Source organism: Mesocricetus auratus, unplaced genomic scaffold (assembly GCF_017639785.1).
Source record: "Mesocricetus auratus isolate SY011 unplaced genomic scaffold, BCM_Maur_2.0 Super-Scaffold_6731, whole genome shotgun sequence".
Lineage (NCBI taxonomy): Eukaryota > Metazoa > Chordata > Mammalia > Rodentia > Cricetidae > Mesocricetus > Mesocricetus auratus.
In genome coordinates, this window is record NW_024429185.1 from 2,632,491 (window position 1) to 2,650,181 (window position 17,691).

The 17,691-nt window shown below is 55.1% G+C and overlaps 1 protein-coding gene across 1 annotated transcript in view; it reads right to left on the minus strand.

Moving 5' to 3' along the window:
- Positions 1-594: 594 nt before the first annotated feature.
- Myo9b (myosin IXB) overlaps positions 595-17,691 on the minus strand; it is a 70,186-nt gene continuing 53,089 nt past the window's right edge. The window contains 21 exon segments of the mRNA XM_040742153.1: positions 595-1,447; positions 1,449-1,785; positions 1,921-2,049; positions 2,254-2,393; positions 2,643-2,690; positions 3,210-3,333; positions 4,771-4,902; positions 5,044-5,149; positions 5,269-5,397; positions 5,474-5,666; positions 6,061-6,134; positions 6,861-6,972; positions 7,259-7,300; positions 7,674-7,847; positions 7,937-8,035; positions 9,482-9,657; positions 9,816-9,943; positions 13,721-13,842; positions 14,555-14,609; positions 15,923-16,786; positions 16,972-17,288. Coding sequence (XP_040598087.1) covers positions 1,400-1,447; positions 1,449-1,785; positions 1,921-2,049; positions 2,254-2,393; positions 2,643-2,690; positions 3,210-3,333; positions 4,771-4,902; positions 5,044-5,149; positions 5,269-5,397; positions 5,474-5,666; positions 6,061-6,134; positions 6,861-6,972; positions 7,259-7,300; positions 7,674-7,847; positions 7,937-8,035; positions 9,482-9,657; positions 9,816-9,943; positions 13,721-13,842; positions 14,555-14,609; positions 15,923-16,786; positions 16,972-17,288 — 3,549 coding nt within the window. The 3' untranslated portion in view covers positions 595-1,399.

Consider the following 17,691-nt stretch of genomic DNA (forward strand, 5'->3'; position numbering starts at 1 on the left):
TGTTCTGAGCTGTCTGTCTCCCAAGTCCCTAATGGAAATTTCATACATTTTAATACACCTACTTTTAAAAAAAGTTTATATTTATTTAAGTGTGTGGATGCTTTGCGGGCATGTATGTGTGTACCCCTGTGTCCACCAGGCTAGAAGAGGGCGCCCGACCCCTTGGGTCTGATTACAGATGTTTGTGAGGACCATGTTGGTGCTGGGAACCCAAGCAAAAGCTCCTTACTGCAGAGCCGCAGAGTTGTCTCTTCAGGCCCTGGGCCCCTGTTTTGCCCGAGACCCAGGACTTGAGGGCAGGTGGGCATCGCTCACCTGATCAATAGCTCACAGTTCCAGGCCATGGATGCTCAGCCTGGACTGGCCGCTGCAGGTGCCAGTCTAAGGGCCCCGCCTCTTGATAGAATGAGGACTGGGTGGCCCTTTCTTTCTCTTCATGTAGCCCAAGCTAGCCAAAACATGCTGCTTCAGCTCCTGGGCACAGCCTGTGCTAATGGCAGCTCTTGCTTCATGCCCACCTTGGGGAAGGGGAACTTGGGTAGTACTGGCCGGTGGCTCAGACAGGACGCCCCCTGAGGCAGCAAGGCCACACCACACTTCTCAAGCACTTTTATTTTGCACCTCCTGTGGAGCTTCCTTGGGCCCAGGCTGGTGGCCGTGCGTCCAGGAAGGGGTAGAGCCTGAGAGGAGAGAGCTGGGTTCCAAAGGACCCAGGCTGTCACTGCGGCTCCAGAGGAGTTCCAGAGCCTGTGTCACCTACTCCTGGAGGTCTGCAGTCCCTGGCTTCTTGCACCCCACAGGGCAGGCAGCCCCAAGGCACAGTGGGCAGAGCTGTGTGGGCCACATTCAGGGTTCCCTGGGATGCAGGTTGCTGGGGCTTCCCAGTCCTGTCCGGTCCTCAGTACAGCTGTGACCCTGTGGAAAGCTCCAACAATGCTGGAGGGTTCTCTGGCCACATGGCTGATTCTGAGAGTCATTTGGGAGGGCAACAGATGTCCTATGAGTCCACTATCCACTGGCTGGGGGCGGGGTTCAGCAGCCAGTTGTGACCTACACATCCACGCCACAGGCGTGGCCCACCCATGTCCAGGTTCCAAAGGTGGGAAAGAGTGAATATAAAAGTCCTGACATACACATATAAAATAGCAGTTTGGTCCTCATTAAGGCTGTTATGATTTAAAAGTTATGTAAACCACGAACGGAGAACAGTTACGAGACAAAGTTCAAAAGGCTACTTTTGTGCAGAGTGGGGCTCCAGCCTCCACACCACAGCCAGTGCCCGCCTCATCCTTCTGGGTGCTTTTCATTCTGGATCCTTCTCAGAGAGCGAAAGGCCAGCTCTGCAGCTGGGGCACCCAGATCTGGGGTTCTAGGACATGCAGACTGCCTGTCATGATCGTCAGCCATTGGCCTGGCTGGAGTTGGGGGGCAGGCAGTAGGTGGGGGGGGTCCGAGTACCTGCGTTTGGCCCCAGGAAGTCTGACATCGTGGTCCAGGGATTCCAGGGTGCCCTGTGACATCAATTCAGTCCCAGGGGCAATGTATACAGAATGTACCTGGTCCTGTCGGCGGGCAGGTGGCTCTCGGCGCCTCACGGGAACAGTGGCCTCCCGGAGAGCAGGTGCCCAGCTGGTCAGGTGCAAGGACAGACCCGGTGGGAGCTTGATGTTGGCCGTGGGCATGATGGGGGTCCTCCGGGGTGTCTTCACTCTGACCGTGACGAAGGATGTCGGCCTTCGGCGTGGAGGGGCGGCGGCCGTGGGGAGGGGGCTCGGGGTGGGCACACTGGGGCAGGGGAGAGCAGGTACAGGGGGCCCTTGGAGAGACAGACTTGGGGTTACTGCAGCGGGGGTGTGGGTGGCCTCCCGCCCTGGGCCTGCCGCGGCTGAGCGGGTCGTGGAACGCCACTGTCACACTGACCTTCCATGGCCCCCCCTCGTGCTCCTCTCCTCCAACAGGCTCTCGGTGCTGGCTGACGTCTCTGAGTCCAGGTTCTCCTCGTCAGAGCCCCGCGGGTCCAGTTCTGGCAGCCGGTATGTGATGTCCTCCCTGAGGGTGGGAGCACCATATCCAAGGCCATTCCCACCAAGAGAACACCCCCAAAATTGTCCTGCTCCTCCTGGCCCCTCCCTCATGCCAAGCACAGGCAGTCTGTGATGTCCTTGGCATCTGCCCCCAACCCCTCAAGTGGTTCCGCCTGGGGCGCCAGCCTGGGACTGGGTGAGTGCTGGTGAGCGGGCCCAGGACACTTGCTTCTCCTCCTTGATGGACTGGATCCGCTCCATGAGCATCTCCTTCTCTCTGTCCTCCTCGCCGCCTGCAGCCTCCTCAGGGAGAACCTCCAGCTCCTCCAAGCTGCTGTCCTGTGTCACTGGGGTCCTGGGGCTTTTGGTCTGAAACACATTAAGAGGCAGATCTGATCCAGCCCTCGAGGGTGGAGCTCGGAGTGGGCGGAGCTTAGTGTTTGGATGAAGTTGGGGGCAGCAGTTCTGGGTTAGTTGTGAGGGCTCTGTGCCTGGAGTCATGCAGGCATCTAGTGGGGACCAGTGCACTTCCAGGTTAGGACATGCTCTATGCTATCGCCAAGACTACCCAGCGTGCACCTAGAGACATGCAGCCCGGCCCACGCCATGCGTACATACCCGGACCCCCTCATAGGGAGACGAAAACCCCAGTTTGAGAGGCCACGGCTGGGGGAGAGATAACACAGGTGAACAGTGTGCTGAGCCTGCCACACGGCACCGGCAGGACCGAGCCTGCAGCTGGCAGCAGGTGACGCCCCACAGACTCCCAGGGCGCTGAGGACCCGCCCTCTCCAGCACCAGAGCGGATGCTTCCGCATGAATTCCTGCGCATTATATCCAGGTGAGAAAGAAACCAGGCCAGGCTCATGTCTGGGCAACTGAGGGACAATCTGTGTCTGATTAAGAGGAGGTAGCCATTTGGTGAAGGCACGACTTTGCCATACTAGCCCATGAGGCCATGACCTATGGCTTTTTTTTTTTTTTTTTTTTTTTTTTTGGGTTTTCAAGACAGGGTTTCACTGTGTAGTCCTGGCTGTCCTGGCACTTGCTCTGTAGCCCAGGCTGGTCTCGAACTCACAGAGATCTGCCTGCCTCTGCCTCCTGAGTGCTGGGGTTAAAGGCGTGCATCCCACCCCCCTGCTACGACCCCCAGCCTCACTAGGAGCAGTCCCAGGCAGCACTCACAGTGTTTTGCCGCAGCAGGGAGAGCCTGCGGAACGCAATGCTCTCAGCTGCCTCCAGCTGGGTGATCTCCTCCATCTTCATCTTGTACTTCCTCATCTGCTCTTTGATGAGCATCTCCACACACCTGTGCGGAGACTCTGTCAGCTCCTGTCCAGCAGCTGGGGAAAGCAGCTCCAGAGGGCCGGCAGGGCCAGGACCCTGGATACCTTGCCACCTCAGGAGACTTACTTTGCCCCCTGAACTCAAGATTCCTGTCACTGCTCTCTGACAGCACCCAGGGCAGGGGGTAAAAAGTTGGTGCAGGTTGGCGAGAAGAGAACCCCAGTCACCAGTATGGTTGAACTACTTTTGTCACGGAAAAGGACAGGGTTCAGAAAAGCCAGCAGTCTGCCCAGAGTGAGCGTGCACCTGTCCGACAGCTCTACAAGGTTTGGCCCACAGTACCCACTCAATGGTCAGCACCAGAGGGACTCAGCTCAAAACCCACAGCACTGAGGAGAAAGGCAAGTCCTCAGCTGAAGGTCACAGTCGACTCCCTGCTGTGACCAGAGGGCACAGAGAGGGAGTCTGTCTGTCCAGCCACCTCCCAGTGGCTTTTGGCTCCTCCCTCGCCCACACTTTGTTGTTGGCCACAGAGGGCTCCTGCTCAGCTTTACCTTAAGGAATCTGCCAAGAGTGACAGGGCAAAAAAGGTCCTCTCCTAGCAGGGTTATGTTTCACTGGGGTGGGGTAGGGCTAGGAGGAGGAACCGAGGTCCTCATGCGTGCCAAGCAAGAGCTCTACCAGAGCCACGCTGAGCCCTTCAGAGTCCTGAAGAAAACGATGGAAAACTGCCTGCTCACCCGGAGGTGGATACCCTGCTCCACGGCCGCCTCTCCCCTGCAGGGCTTAGGGGCCTCACTGCTTGAAGGCTTCTCAAGGGAGCGTGTGAGGTCTTCCCTGAACAGGGAGATGTGTGGCTGTGCTCTCCTCCTGTGGAGCTCAGTTCCACTCACTTCAAACCTTCCTTTAGTTAAACATCAGGTTTTAGTTGAAACTGTGTGCTTATGACAGCACATGCTGAGCAGGGAGGCCCTGGCGGGTCTGAGTGACACCCAGAACCCTTCTTAGTGTCACAGAAAAGGAAAAGATACGTGTGTGCGTGTGTGGTGGGGAGGGTGGGGAGGCTGCTGAAGAAACCTAAGGGGCCACTGGAAAGACAGCGCAGAAGGCAACAGTGTCTGCTGCTAAAGCCAAAAGAGCCAGGTTCAATCCCTCAGACCCCTGGAAGGGTCCTCTGACCTCCACCCGTGTGTCACAGTGTGTGCTCTCCCCAAAATCATTAAGAGAGACTCTGTGGCTTGGCTGGGATTCTGTCTGACAGTCCCTGGGAATCTGGTCAGGGCTTGCTCTCCAAGCAGCTATGCGGGTCTTGAATGAGCTCTCTCTCTCCCACCTCAGCCTCCCCACTGTGAGATGACCGACGTCCCGTTACCTGGGCGGGGTGTGTGTGTGTGTGTGTGTGTGTGTGTGTGTGTGTGTGTGTGTGTGTGTGTGTGTGTGTGTGTGACTGAGCACTCACGTGGTAATCTTCAGTACATCCTTCATGCTGGTCAGGGGGTCTGAGTTGTCAGGGCAGCGAAGCAGGCAGGGTGCGAAGATGATGGCCAGAGCCCCTGGTGACATGCGGTTCACATCCTCAAGTAGGGCCACCCTGTAGGACCAACAGTTAGGGGACCCCTCCTGCACCCTTCCCTGACCCCAGGTTCATGTCTTGGGATTAGTGGCCAGGACATGCAGTGGGGTCACAGAGCACAGCAGTCTTGGCTCCTGGGGGTGGGGGAGGGGTACTTGCTTGACCAGGTGGAAGATGAGCCTCTCCAGAGAGGTGTGGTTGGCCTCAGGCAGGTGGTCCAGGACTGCATAGATGGCAGCTAGTTGTTCCTGCTTCTCCGGAAGCTCTAGGGAGACCAGGGTCATCAGTCCTGGGTGGCCCCGGCCACACCCAGTCCTCCTTCCCATGCACTTGTGGTGCACCAAGGCCCTCCACGTGGGGCCCAGGAAACACTCTGAGGCTCACCAACAGCCCTGAGGAAGTCTCCATACTGGGCAAAGGTCATGAGGGGCTCAGGCAGCTCCCTCAGCCACTGCTTCAGGACCCCGGTGATGGCATGGATGGGGAAGTCTTCCAGCTTGACTGCAGCAGGGTCTGCGGGACAGGACAGGAGAACCGTGTAGGGAGCTGACCCAGGGGCTCAGCTAGGGCGGGTGCTCCCAGTGCCCACCTGTCTGAAGTGCCTGCCGCAGTTCCCGAGTCCGGTTGGCAGCGCCTGATTTACGGTAGAGGCCCTCGGTATACAAGCCGTGCATCTCTACGTGTTCTAGAAGCTTCTCCAGCACGATGGGCACAGAAGCCTTGTCACTGGTTAGGCTGTCCACACACACACCGAAGTGGCCTGGCTCGGCCCCCGGATCACTCTACAGTTGGGGTGGAGAGTCAGGCCTGGGGCCCACTGTCCCCAGCCCCCTCCACCCCTCTCCACCCACTCTGTTCCTGAAGGCCTCCCTCTATGCGGCACCCATGGGTTGGATGGCCCTTCCTAGGAAAAGGTGCCCCAGCCCCACAGCCCCTACAAGACTGGATTTTAATTCTTGTTGTACCACAAAGTTGGGACCCCAACACCGTCATGCAAGTTGAGGGCCTCCTTCTGCCAGTTCCAGGACTCTTCAGCAGGAGTCAGGACCTGGCTGGGAGCCTCAGTACTGAGAACAGACGTGTATTACAGGGGAACCAGAGGCCACAGACTTCCTGCCACTTTCCTGGGAGCCCTGGCTAGATGTCCTGGAAAGTTTCAGGGTTAGGTCTGCTCACCTTCCTCCTTCCCGTGTAGGAGCAGTAACTCTGAATCTTGTGCACACATTTTTTGTGGCAGGTCATCTTGCACACTAAGGGGCCAGAGCAGAGGTTTCAGAGGGTACAGAGGACTCCAGGTTCCAGAGAACACCCACTCACTTTCTGGGGACTTGGACTGCATTCTAAACCACACAGGCCACAATCTGCGCTCATCTCACGAGAAGATGGGCGGATGGTAATTGGTGGTCAGGAGGGACCTAGGCCTTGGTCACACAGGACACACCGTTGGGAACTCAGTCTGGCAGCGGCTGAATGATGTTCTTTCGTGATGTCAGCTAAGATCCAGGTGTAGATGTCTGTCTGTCTGTCTGTCTGTCTGTCTGTCTGTCTGTCTGTCTCTGTGTGTGTGTGTGTGTGTGTGTGTGTGTGTGTGTGTGTGTGTGTGTGTGTGTTGGGGGTGTGGTCTCCAGTCCTGAGCCCAGAGATGCTGACGAGGCCCAGGACATCAAGTCAGGAGGCCAGCTGGGCCCTGGCTTGGCCACCCTCTGGCTGCACAAGCAGTCGGCTCTGGGTTGCACTGCACCGGCATGCCTTAGAGGTCTGTCAAGTGCTGGAGAGGGTGATGGTGAAACTAAGCGAGCAGCATGAGTGTCACATTGCCTGTCTCTGTGCGTGTGTGTGTGTGTGTGTGTGTGTGTGTGTGTGTGTGTGTGTGTGTGTGTATGCGCTGTGTGGAGGGACTTCTGAAGAGTGGGCAGGAGGACAAGGAAGGTGGCAGGTGGAGGGCACCCGTGTGGCCGGGACAGGACGGAGCTCACCACTGCACAGCAGAGCCTTGTCCATGAGCCAGATGTAGGAGAGACACTGCTCACATGACTGCGGGATGTTCACCTGGTAGCTGGCAAACACATGCCCATTGTGCTCCTGTACCTGGGGGGGAGGGGGAGAGGGTGGGAGAAGGTGGGAGAAGGTGGGAGGGCCAGGATAAGAAGGTGCCCTTTCCACTGCTGTCTCACAGCAGCTCCCTCCTGCGGCTCTGAGGCTGCACACCATGAACACATCGGCCTGAACGGACAGGAATGTACTAGCATATATACGGCCACTCATAGCATGTCCCCACAGGACTCTGCACACTTCACCACACACACACACACACACACACACACACACACACACACACACACACACACACACAACTCATACACACGATACTCACAGCACGCTCCTGTTTCCGCTTCTTCTTCTGGGCTTTGCTCTGCTGAGACAGAGAGATGAAGCCGTGTGGGGATGACTGTCAGTTAGTCTGACTGTCCCCTAGGAATATCCCTGTCCTCAGAAAGCAGGTGGGAGCTTGGGAACACCAAGGTCCTCCACACTTGGAGTAGCATAAGGCACCCTAACACCCACAGCCTGCTCTACACAGCAGCATGGGGTCATGGCTGACCAGGAGGTGACGGTGTCATAGCCGGTGGGGCTGGATGAGCTTTGCTAGGGTGGTGGGCAAGGCCAGGGAGATGTGTGGGTGACTAGATGGGAGGAGCTGGGCCAGGAAGAGATGGGGGAGAGACCGCCAGCTGCTGCACATGGAGGACCCAGGACAGGATGGGGATCGTGGGGGTGGAGTCACCTACCTTGGCCGGCTCAAAGTCAGTCTTGGTGTAGCTTCGGGTGAACTCATCCAGCAGTGACTGGAAGACGTTGAGGACCAGGTTGGTGTCCTTCTCCCCACGTTCGGCAGCCAGGTTGTTGACCACAATCTGATAGTTCTCCATGAGGTCCTTGTAGCCTACATGGATCTTTCCATTCTGTAGGAACATGACAAGGTGACCCCATGACCCATCGAAGGGCTGTGTAATAGGGGGAGGTATGGGCAGCTGGGGTAGGGTCCACGCACAGGTACAGAGTACATGGTCTTAATGTTGCTCCTGAACCGCTCAGTGGCCTCGATGAACAAGCTCTCAATGGGTGTCTTCTGTGAGCGAAGGTCGTTCACCTGCAGGGAGAGGGTGGTCAGGGCTCCTCACACTTAATCAGTGCCAGCCATGAGACCCAAGGCATCTAGAAGCTTCTAAACACAACACAGATTGGACAGGTGGCCAAGAAAACCTGGTCCTCAGGTCATCAACACAGGCGTGGGTGAGTGTGGGGCTCCTGTCCTACACAGCCTGAAGAGCATTGTGCATGCGTGCATTGGAAGGTGGCCACAGGCTGGTTTTGTAAGGCTGGAGGGAACCAAGGGCCTCAGGCAGATGACGCAAGTACTGTCCTGCTCAGCCAAACTCTAGTTCTTCAGAGAGTAGCTTTTTGAACAGTTTGGCCTGGAACTTGCAATCCTCCTGCTTCAGCTTCCCAAGGCCAGTGGCAACTGCGGCTGTGGAGTCCAAGCAGGAGCAGCAAGATGAAATGCACTGAGCAGCAGAGACCTGCATATACTCTGAGCATGAGCTCCTGTCAGTTCTCCACACTCTCTGTGAGCATGAGCTCCTGTCAGTTCTCCACACACTCTGTGAGCATGAGCTCCTGTCAGCACTCCACACTCTGTGAGCATGAGCTCCTGTCAGTTCTCCACACTCTCTGTGAGCATGAGCTCCTGTCAGTTCTCCACACTCTGTGAGCATGAGCTCCTGTCAGCACTACACACAGCCCTTGGGACAGAACAAGAGTGGAGCATGGCTTCCCCACACATCCAGGGACAAGAGTCACTAACGTTTACAACATATACATTGACCACCAGTGAGGAAAATACAGATGGACACATTGTTACTCTAACACATGATGTTCTAGGGAACAGCTGACTTTAGGTATAGAATTTAGAACTTCCTTTAAAAAACAGAGCAAAACAAAACACACAGACAAGAACAACACTTTAGGGGCTGGGGAGATGGTTCGGTGTTTAAAAACACTGGCTGTTCTTCCAGAGGACCTGGGTTCTGTTCCCTACATGGCAGCTCACAGCCACCTGTAAAGGTCAGCTCTGAGGGATTTGATGCCCTCTTCTGTCCTCTGTGGGCAATGCATACATGCCGTGTACATACATACATGCAGTGTACATACATACATACATACATACATGCAGGCAAACTATCCATACACATTTTTTTAATCTAAAGAAGTTTGTGTGTGTACACACATGCATGTCATAGCATGTATGGAGGTCAGAGGATAAACTGTGGAAATTGGTTCTGTCTTCCAATGTTCAGGTTTGGGGCATCAAACTCAGGCCATCAGGGCTGGCAGCAAGCACCTTCCCACGAGTCACGTAGCAGGCCCCACTTGGCTCTCCCTGAGTGCTATGCAGAGCTATCCCCTATGTTCGTGCAATCTTCTGTAGTGTTTATCCCAGTGCTGGCGCAGACCCAGGCCTTAGGGTGGACAGCCACCTCACTGTGACTGCTCTGGTCTGGGCATGGCCTACAACAGGCATCTGGTGGCAGCTCACCTTATTGAGCAGGAACTCATCGAGGAACTTGAGCTCATTGGCATTGGTGATCTTGCGGAACACTGACTCACGCCACTTCTCTGACACCGTGATCTGGCCAACCTTGCGGTTTCGGTTCTTTCTCCCTTTCAGGGGCTTTTCACCCACAGCATGGCGGTGCTGCTGGCTGGAAAGTGCTGCAGGGACGGGAGACAGCCACAGGCAAAGTCACAAATGGCACCCAGGTGCACACCCACATCCACGGCCGAGATCCCCAGGCCAAGGCCAAACCCATTGGGGCTGACAGCTGTGGGCACGGCCAGGCAGCGGACCCTGGAAGTTATGGGGAACCAACCTTCGAGACTCTTCTTGGTGGGGGCTTCCTGTGCCGCCTGCCCTCCACTGCCCTCCATTTCCTCCACACCTTCCAGGCTGGGCTTCTTATCCTTGGCTTTGTGAAGGAACAGCCGCTTAAAGGCTGACCTGCAGGAGACAAGTGTTTAACTTTAAATTTTTATTTATGGGTGTGCCTGTGTCTGTGGGTGTCTGCCATGTGGGTGCAGTACCTTTGGGAGCCAGAGGAAGGTGGAGGGTCCCTCTGGGTGGTGGGTCACTAGACATGGGTGCTGGGAACCCAGTTTGTGTCCTCTGGAAGCGGGGCGGGTGCTCTTAACCACTAAGCTCTCCCTTGTGCCATCCCCCACCCAAGACAGGGCTTCTCTGTGTAACTCCCTAGCCTCCCTGCAAGTCTCTCTGTAGACAGGGCTTCTCTGTGCAACTACCCTAACCTTCCTGGAAGTCTCTCTGTAGACAAGGTTGGCCTGGAACTCAGAGATCCACCTGCCTCTGGATCCTGAGTGCTGGGATTAAAGACATGCACTATCACTGCCTGATTAGACCTACTTTCTTCTCTCTCTCTCTCTCTCTCTCTCTCTCTCTCTCTCTCTCTCTCTCTCTCTCTCTCTCTCTCTCTCTCTCTCTCTCTCTCTCTCTCTCTCTCTTCCTCCCTCCCTCCCTCCTTCCCTTTCTTTTTTTCTTATGAGACAGGACTTACTATGTAGGCTAGGCTGGCCTGGAATGCAGAGACCACTCCCAAGTACTAGGCATGTGTCACCATGCCCAGCAGTTTTGCTTTTGAGACAGGGTCTCTAGGCATCTCAGGGTGACCTCTATATCTTCGGCAGGTGTGTGTGTGTGTGTGTGTGTGTGTGTGTGTGTGTGTGTGTGTGTGTGTGTGTGTGTGGTGCCATGCTTTTGCTCTGCATGGTGTTGGTTTTTTGTTTTGTTTTTTCTCTGAGACAGGTTTTCACTGTAGGTTTGGAGGCTGTCCTGGAACTCACTCTGTAGACCAGGATGGCCTCAAACTCACAGAGATCCGCCTGCCTCTGCCTCCCCAGTGCTGGGATTAAAGGCAGGCGCCACCACTGCCAGCTGTTTTTGGCTTTTCAAGGCAGGGTTTCTCTGTGTAGCCTGGCTGTCGTGGAACTCACTCTGTAGACCAGGCTGCCTCTGCCTCCCAAGAGCTGGGACTAAAAGTGTGCACCACCATGCCTGGCTCTGCACAAGTTTAAGGCCTGAGAAATAGACCCTCTCACAGGAAGCCAGGCTCTCACTGCCAATTTAAAACAAAAGTGGGGATCAGGCCTGGGGCCTATGCTTGGAACTCCTGGTCTAAAAGTCATTCCTGACTCTAGCTTTGAAGACAGCCTGGCTGCATAACCCCTGTGTAACGGGAGTGGGAGAAGGAGAGAGCTGAGCAGGCTGTGGCGGCTCACACCTATAATCCAGTGTTTGGGAGGCTGAGGCAGGAGGATTGCCACACATTTGAGGAATGCTTGGATTACAGAGAAAGACTACCCCAAACTGGTAGGTTCTTCTGTTATCGTGTGCTCACGGCTTTCTTTACAGCAACTCAACTTTTTTCTTAAAAAACACACAGGAAAAAAAATAACTGAACACTGAACAGGGCCACCTACAAAGGCACCGGTTCATGGGGACGGGGTGTAGGCAGACAGCTGAGGAAGACCTGCCCCTGGCTTCACATCGAGAACATGACGAGGCGATGGTGGGCGGACCCCGTGGGCAAAGGCGCTTGTCACCAACACTGACAACCTGAGCAGTGTGGGACCCACGTGGTGGGAGGGGAGGACCCACTGTAGCTAGCTGTCCTCGGACCTGCACACACATGCCATGGAATGGATGTGTGCACAGATAATGTATGGGAAAACAATTTAAAGTAAAATAATGAAACAAAAGTCCTTGCCCCCTGAAGGCCTTCCTGGACAAAGCCCAAGAAGAGAGCCAGAGAAATGACAACAGTGGCTGCTGTGTACTGTAGGGCAAATGACTGCCACCAAAAAGTTATCCTGGGCTGTGAAGTGAGACTTTGGGATTGTGTAGGAAGTCTTTGTGACCAACTGAAGGAATACAGGACAAGATAGAAATTAACCAAGTCAACACAAATCCCGTGTAAATAACCTCAAGACAGAACAGAAGGGCCTGGGTGTGGCTCAGAGGTAGAGACCCTGCCTAGTGTGTATGCAGCTCAGGACGCTGTAACCAACCTAAGGCAATTTAAAGCAGCCATTGGTTTGGAGGCAGACTCAGTTACCATGAACAAAGCAAGGATTTCTGGGGTACCCAGATCCAGGCCAGAGCAAAGCTCTACCGATCTGATTTTGGACTTCCTGTGAGATCAACTCCTGCAGGTTATGGCCCCTGGATTCTGCCCTACACCTACCTGGCAGCAGGGGCCTCTGTGTGCCCCGCCCCTCTGCATACCTGCTATGGTTGGACGGCAGGGTTCTTGCGCTGCACACTCTTCTGAGAGGACCATTCTAGAGCAGTCTAGCAAGATTGTCTGGGCACAGCACCTTCATGTAGTTGTCTGAGGGCCCAGCACTTCCCCAGAGATGGAGGAGAGGCAGAAGGGGCTTTAAATGTTTGTGTTTTGGTTTTTGAGACAGTCTTCACAGCCCAGGACAGCTTCAAACGTCAAACAGTGGCCATCCTCATTCCACAGCCTCCTAAGGGCTGCGATCACAGCTGTGTCCAACTAAGCCTGGCCAGGATTTAGTTTTGACTTCACTGGGGGAAAAATGGAGGGCTCAGCATGGTGGCGCATGCCTTTAATCCCAGCACTTGGGAGGCAGAGGCAGGCTGATCTCTGTGAGTTCAAGGCCAGCCTGGTCTACAGAGTGAGTTCCAGGACAGCCAGGGCCACACAAACCCTGTCTTTAGAAAATTCATAAACAAACAAGCAAACACACAACCAAATGGGGGTGACGGGTGGCTTAGTGGTAAAATGCTCACTGTGCAGGTCTGGGGACCTGAGTTTGGATCAGTTGCATGCATGTAGAGCTGGGATGAGGGGCACACATGTAATCCCACTGCTGCGGGGGGAGGGGGAGATGGTAGATTCCTGAAGTTTGGTGGTCAGCCAGCCTAGACTAGTCAATGACCTCCAGGTTCAGTGAGAGATCCTGCTTAAAAAATGAAGATGTGGAGTGTGGCGCCTGAACAAGAATGAGGCGCCATAGGCTCATGTATCTGAGTGCTGAGTCACCAGGCCATGGAACTGTTCAGGAAGGACTGGGAGGTGTGGCCTTATTGGAGGTGTGTCACTGGGGTTGAGTCTGGCCCAGTGTCTCTCTGCTGCTGACTGTGGATCTGGATGTAGCTCTTTTTTTTTTTTTTTTTTTTTTTTTTTTTGGTTTTTTCGAGACAGGGTTTCTCTGTATTGTTTCGGAGGCTGTCGGTCCAGCCCGGTCTCGAACTCACAGAGATCCGCCTGCCTCTGCCTCCCGAGTGCTGGGATTAAAGGCGTGCGCCACCAACGCCAGGCCTGGATGTAGCTCTTAACTGCTGCTCCAGCACATGCTTGCTGCCGTGATGATCACAGACTAGCCCTTTGAGATCATAAGCCAAATTAAATGTTTTCTTTTATAAGAGTTGCCTTGGTCATGCTGTTTCTTCACGGCAAAAGAACAGCGCCTGAGACAGAGAGTAGTGGAGAAAGACACTGGTATCAGCCCGTCATTCATCTGGGGAATCAGGGCAGATGACCTGCCTGGCTGTGGATTCCTAAGACACACCCACGTCCCCTGGTCCTTGAGGTCCTCAGCTGCGCTAAGTGGGAAGAGTCAGTGGATAGGTGTTCAGTAAGGCTGCTTGGAACTGTGGCTCATCAATGCCACTTAGGGGAACTGTGGTAGGGCGAGCCCTGGACATCTCTAGTGGGTGGGTACCTCAATCACTTACTTGGAGTCACCCTGGGAGACTGGAGACAGGCCTGCATCAGGACTAGCGGATACATCTCCCGACTTCTTCTTGTGGACGGCTGGCTTCTTGGTGTTTGGATCCCCATCGATCTCAGCTGAAGTCTTGAAGGGACAGGTACAGGGAGAGGGCTGAGTGAGAGAGCCACAGCGGGGGCCAAACCTCCCTGGGCCCCACCCACCAACTCCACTATGAGTTTTCTGTCTTCAAAGATTTTGTTTTATTTCCTATTTTGATTTTCTAGGCAGGGTTTCTCTGTGTGGTCTTGGCTGTTCTGGAACTTGCTCCATAGATCAGGCAAGTGTTCTTAACCACTGAGCAATCCCACCAGCCCTTTGTTTCACCTCACCATGCCTCCTGCCCTCCCTCTCAAGTGTCAAGGCGACAGGTGTGTACTAGCAAGCTTGATCAGCAGTGGGTGCAGGTACCTATGCCGTGTGTGTGTGTGTGTGTGTGTGTGTGTGTGTGTGTGTATGTGCGCGCGCACGTGCGCGCATCTATGTCTGTGTGTCTGCGTGCTGCAGCTTTACTACACATCTATGTATGTGTCGTGTGTGCGTGTGTATGTCTGTGTGTCTGCGTGCTGCAGCTTTACTACACATCTATGTATGTGTCGTGTGTGCGTGTGTATGTATGTATGTCTGTGTGTCTGCGTGCTGCAGCTTTGCTACACATCTATGTATGTGTCATGTGTGCGTGTGTATGCGTGTATGTATGTCTGTGTGTCTGCGTGCTGCAGCTTTGCTACACATCTATGTATGTGTCGTGTGTGCATGTGTATGTATGTGTGTCTGCGTGCTGCAGCTTTACTTGTACCTTGACTGGGGACAGCTTGGAGACGTCACCGGTGGAGGAGGAGATACGCCTCTCCCTGTGAGACCACAGACCACAATGTTATTGACAGGTACCATGCAGAGTTCCAGTCACTGGCTCTCAGTCAGGGGTTGCCCACGCCCATCACAGTAAAGTTCACAGACAGACAGACAGACAGCAGAGCTATCCACCATTCCTTCACAGGACAGACAGCAGAGCTATCCACCATTCCTTCACAGGACAGACAGCAGACAGCAGAGCTATCCACCATTCCTTCACAGACAGACAGACAGACAGCAGAGCTATCCACCATTCCTTCACAGGACAGACAGATAGACAGCAGAGCTATCCACCATTCCTTCACAGACAGACAGACAGGAGAGCTATCCACCATTCCTTCACAGACAGACAGACAGCAGAGCTATCCACCATTCTTTCACAGGACAGACAGACAGCAGAGCTATCCACCATTCCTTCACAGACAGACAGACAGACAGACAGCAGAGCTATCCACCATTCTTTCACAGGACAGACAGACAGCAGAGCTATCCACCATTCCTTCCGTCCATCTCTGTTCTACCCATTGTCCCACCCACCCACTTGTTCATCAGGTCACCCACCTATCCATCAGCTAGGAACCTACCATCTCCAATCAGTCTGTTTTTCCATTTAACCATCTTTCCAACACCTACACATACACTAGTCAGTTCCTCTTTCTATCTGGTTCTTCATCTGTTACCTACTCACCCGCAAGCCCATCTACCCATTTACCCTCCACCCACCTACCCCTGACCCCAGGCTTCCGGCCCATGATGGCAGAAGGCCAGTGACAACATTCAACATCCTGGTCAGGGTGTCCCCACAGTCAACTCCTGGCCTCAGTCCAGCAGCACCACAATCAAGAAGTCCTGTGTAGGCGGCCTGTCTCCAACTCCACACTCCCTGTTTTCAGCCCAGCACGCACCCCAGGGGCAAGAGATGCTCCAAGATAGCAGCTCACGTGCGTACAGGAAAAGGTGTCTCTTCTCTAAGCCACGGGTGAAAATTGTGAGCCCCAGTCAAGGAAGGGGAAACTGAGACCCAGGGATCAGGGAGGGCAGAGGACCCACAGGGTCTGGCTTCTACACTTGGCCATTACAGGCTGCCTGGCAGTCAGTGCTGGGGATGGCCAGGGCCTAATGCATGCTTGGCGAGCTCCTCGTCCAACCTTACTCCAGCCTGAGTGTTGACACGCTCCTGCCCCTTGCTTCCCTGTCCTCAGGGCACATCCCTGCCTGGCAAGCATGGTCACAAATGTGTTTATGGTCCCGAGGCACCAAGCTGGTGCTGCCCAACCCGGTGCCCTCAGCCCTGCATAGTGGGTAGGCTTACTCTGTGGGAGTCAGGGCCAACCCGGCAGCCCGGTGCTTCTCACTCAGGTCCAGGGATTGGCTCAGCATGGCACTGGTGCCACCAGCGGCCATCAGCTTCTTGCCTCGCCACATCTCCACGGCTGCGGCCAGCCGCTCTGCGTCCGGGCGTTGGTACCGCTGGATCTGGGTGGAGCCACTGGGACTCTCGGGCTTGTCCTGAGCTTCAGGTCTGTTCCCACCCTTATCCTCACCCTTGGGGGGCCTAGGGGTGCTGCTGGGGACCCCTGGGGTGACCCTACTGTCTAGAGCCAAGCTTGTGGGCCGCTGCATGGGACTAGGGCTCCCAGATGGGGCTTCCACAGCCTGCACCTGCTCTGGAGGAGAATGGGCTGTGGCCTCAGTCCATGCCCCAGAGGGCAGTCCATCTTCCCTATGTCCCTCTGTGTCCTCAAAGCTCTCCCCTGTTTCCAGGCTGGCCCTTCTGGAAGGTTCTATGTGGATGCTACTCTCCTCCCTGCAGGACTGGATGTGTTTGTTCTGCAGCTCAACATGTTCCAACCCTCGCTGTCTCCGCGACTCTCGCTTCTCCCGGCTGCTGGGGACTTTCTCTTGGCTTTCTGCTGGCGCTGTTTTTTGGGCTGGGGCCCCCTTCTCCAGGCTGGGTGGCTCCTTCTTAGGTGAGGATGTGCCAGCTGGGGACCTGTCATTCATCCAGGTTTCAGCCTCCACATCCAGACTCTCGAGGTCCCCGGTCTGCTCCACAGGCTGCTCAGACAGCTGCTCCCCCGTGGCCACAGGGCCTGGCCCACCCTGTGATGTCTCTGCTGCAGCTTCTCTGACTAGCTCCTCTGCCTTCTGCCTCTCTGACATCATCTGGCTGAAGCTGGGGGGAAGGAAAGTATGACACTGTGAAGTGAATACCTGTTTGTAGCCAGGCCCTCCCCATCCTGCACCGTGCCTGGGGTCCCCAGCTCTACTGGGTGGGGCTGATGATCTTGAGGGTCTTCAGGGACTGACCTCTGGGCTTTCAGATTGATTTCTCCCACTGGGAACCCCTATTCTCCTCACCTCCGGCGCTGCAGGTGGCCACGACAGAGGCTCTGTAGGCGGATGATACTATGCCTCTGTCGGTGGTAGGCCTGACGCTGCCGGTAGCCCCTCCAGGCAGCCTGCAGGTACACAGCAGCCTGTGTCCTCTCCAGTGCACGCCGCACTCGGTATGACCGCCAGCAGGCCTGGATGACCAGGGCAGCATGCTTCATCTGCAGGAAGTGTCTGCGTTCCAGCACCATCCGGAACCAGCTCTGCAGCAACAGGATCCTGCGCAGGACCTCACCATGCAGCCTCTCCTGCAGGGCCTGGCGCTCTGTCTCCTTCAGGAAGACCTATGGGCAGGGGCAGGGGCAGGGACAGGTCGTCTGCAGAGCCTGAGCAGTAGGGGTCATGCAGCTACGCAAGCCACGAGTGATAGCTATGGCTTCAGTGAGCTGACACTATGCTGCTTTCATCAAACAGGTTCTGGTGTAGACCAGGCTGACCACAAACTCACCATACCATGTAGCCAAGGCTAGCCTTGCATCCCTGATCTTCCTGACTACTTAGGTATACTCAACTGCAGATACAGGGATTGGTTTTTGTTTTGTTTTATTTGGGTTCTTTGGTTTTTTAAGACAGGATTCTCTGTATAGCACTGGCTGTCCTGGAATTGGCTCTGTAAACCAGGCTGGTCTAGAACTCACAGAGATCTGCCTCCTGAGTGCTGGGATTAACGGTGTGTGCCACCACTGC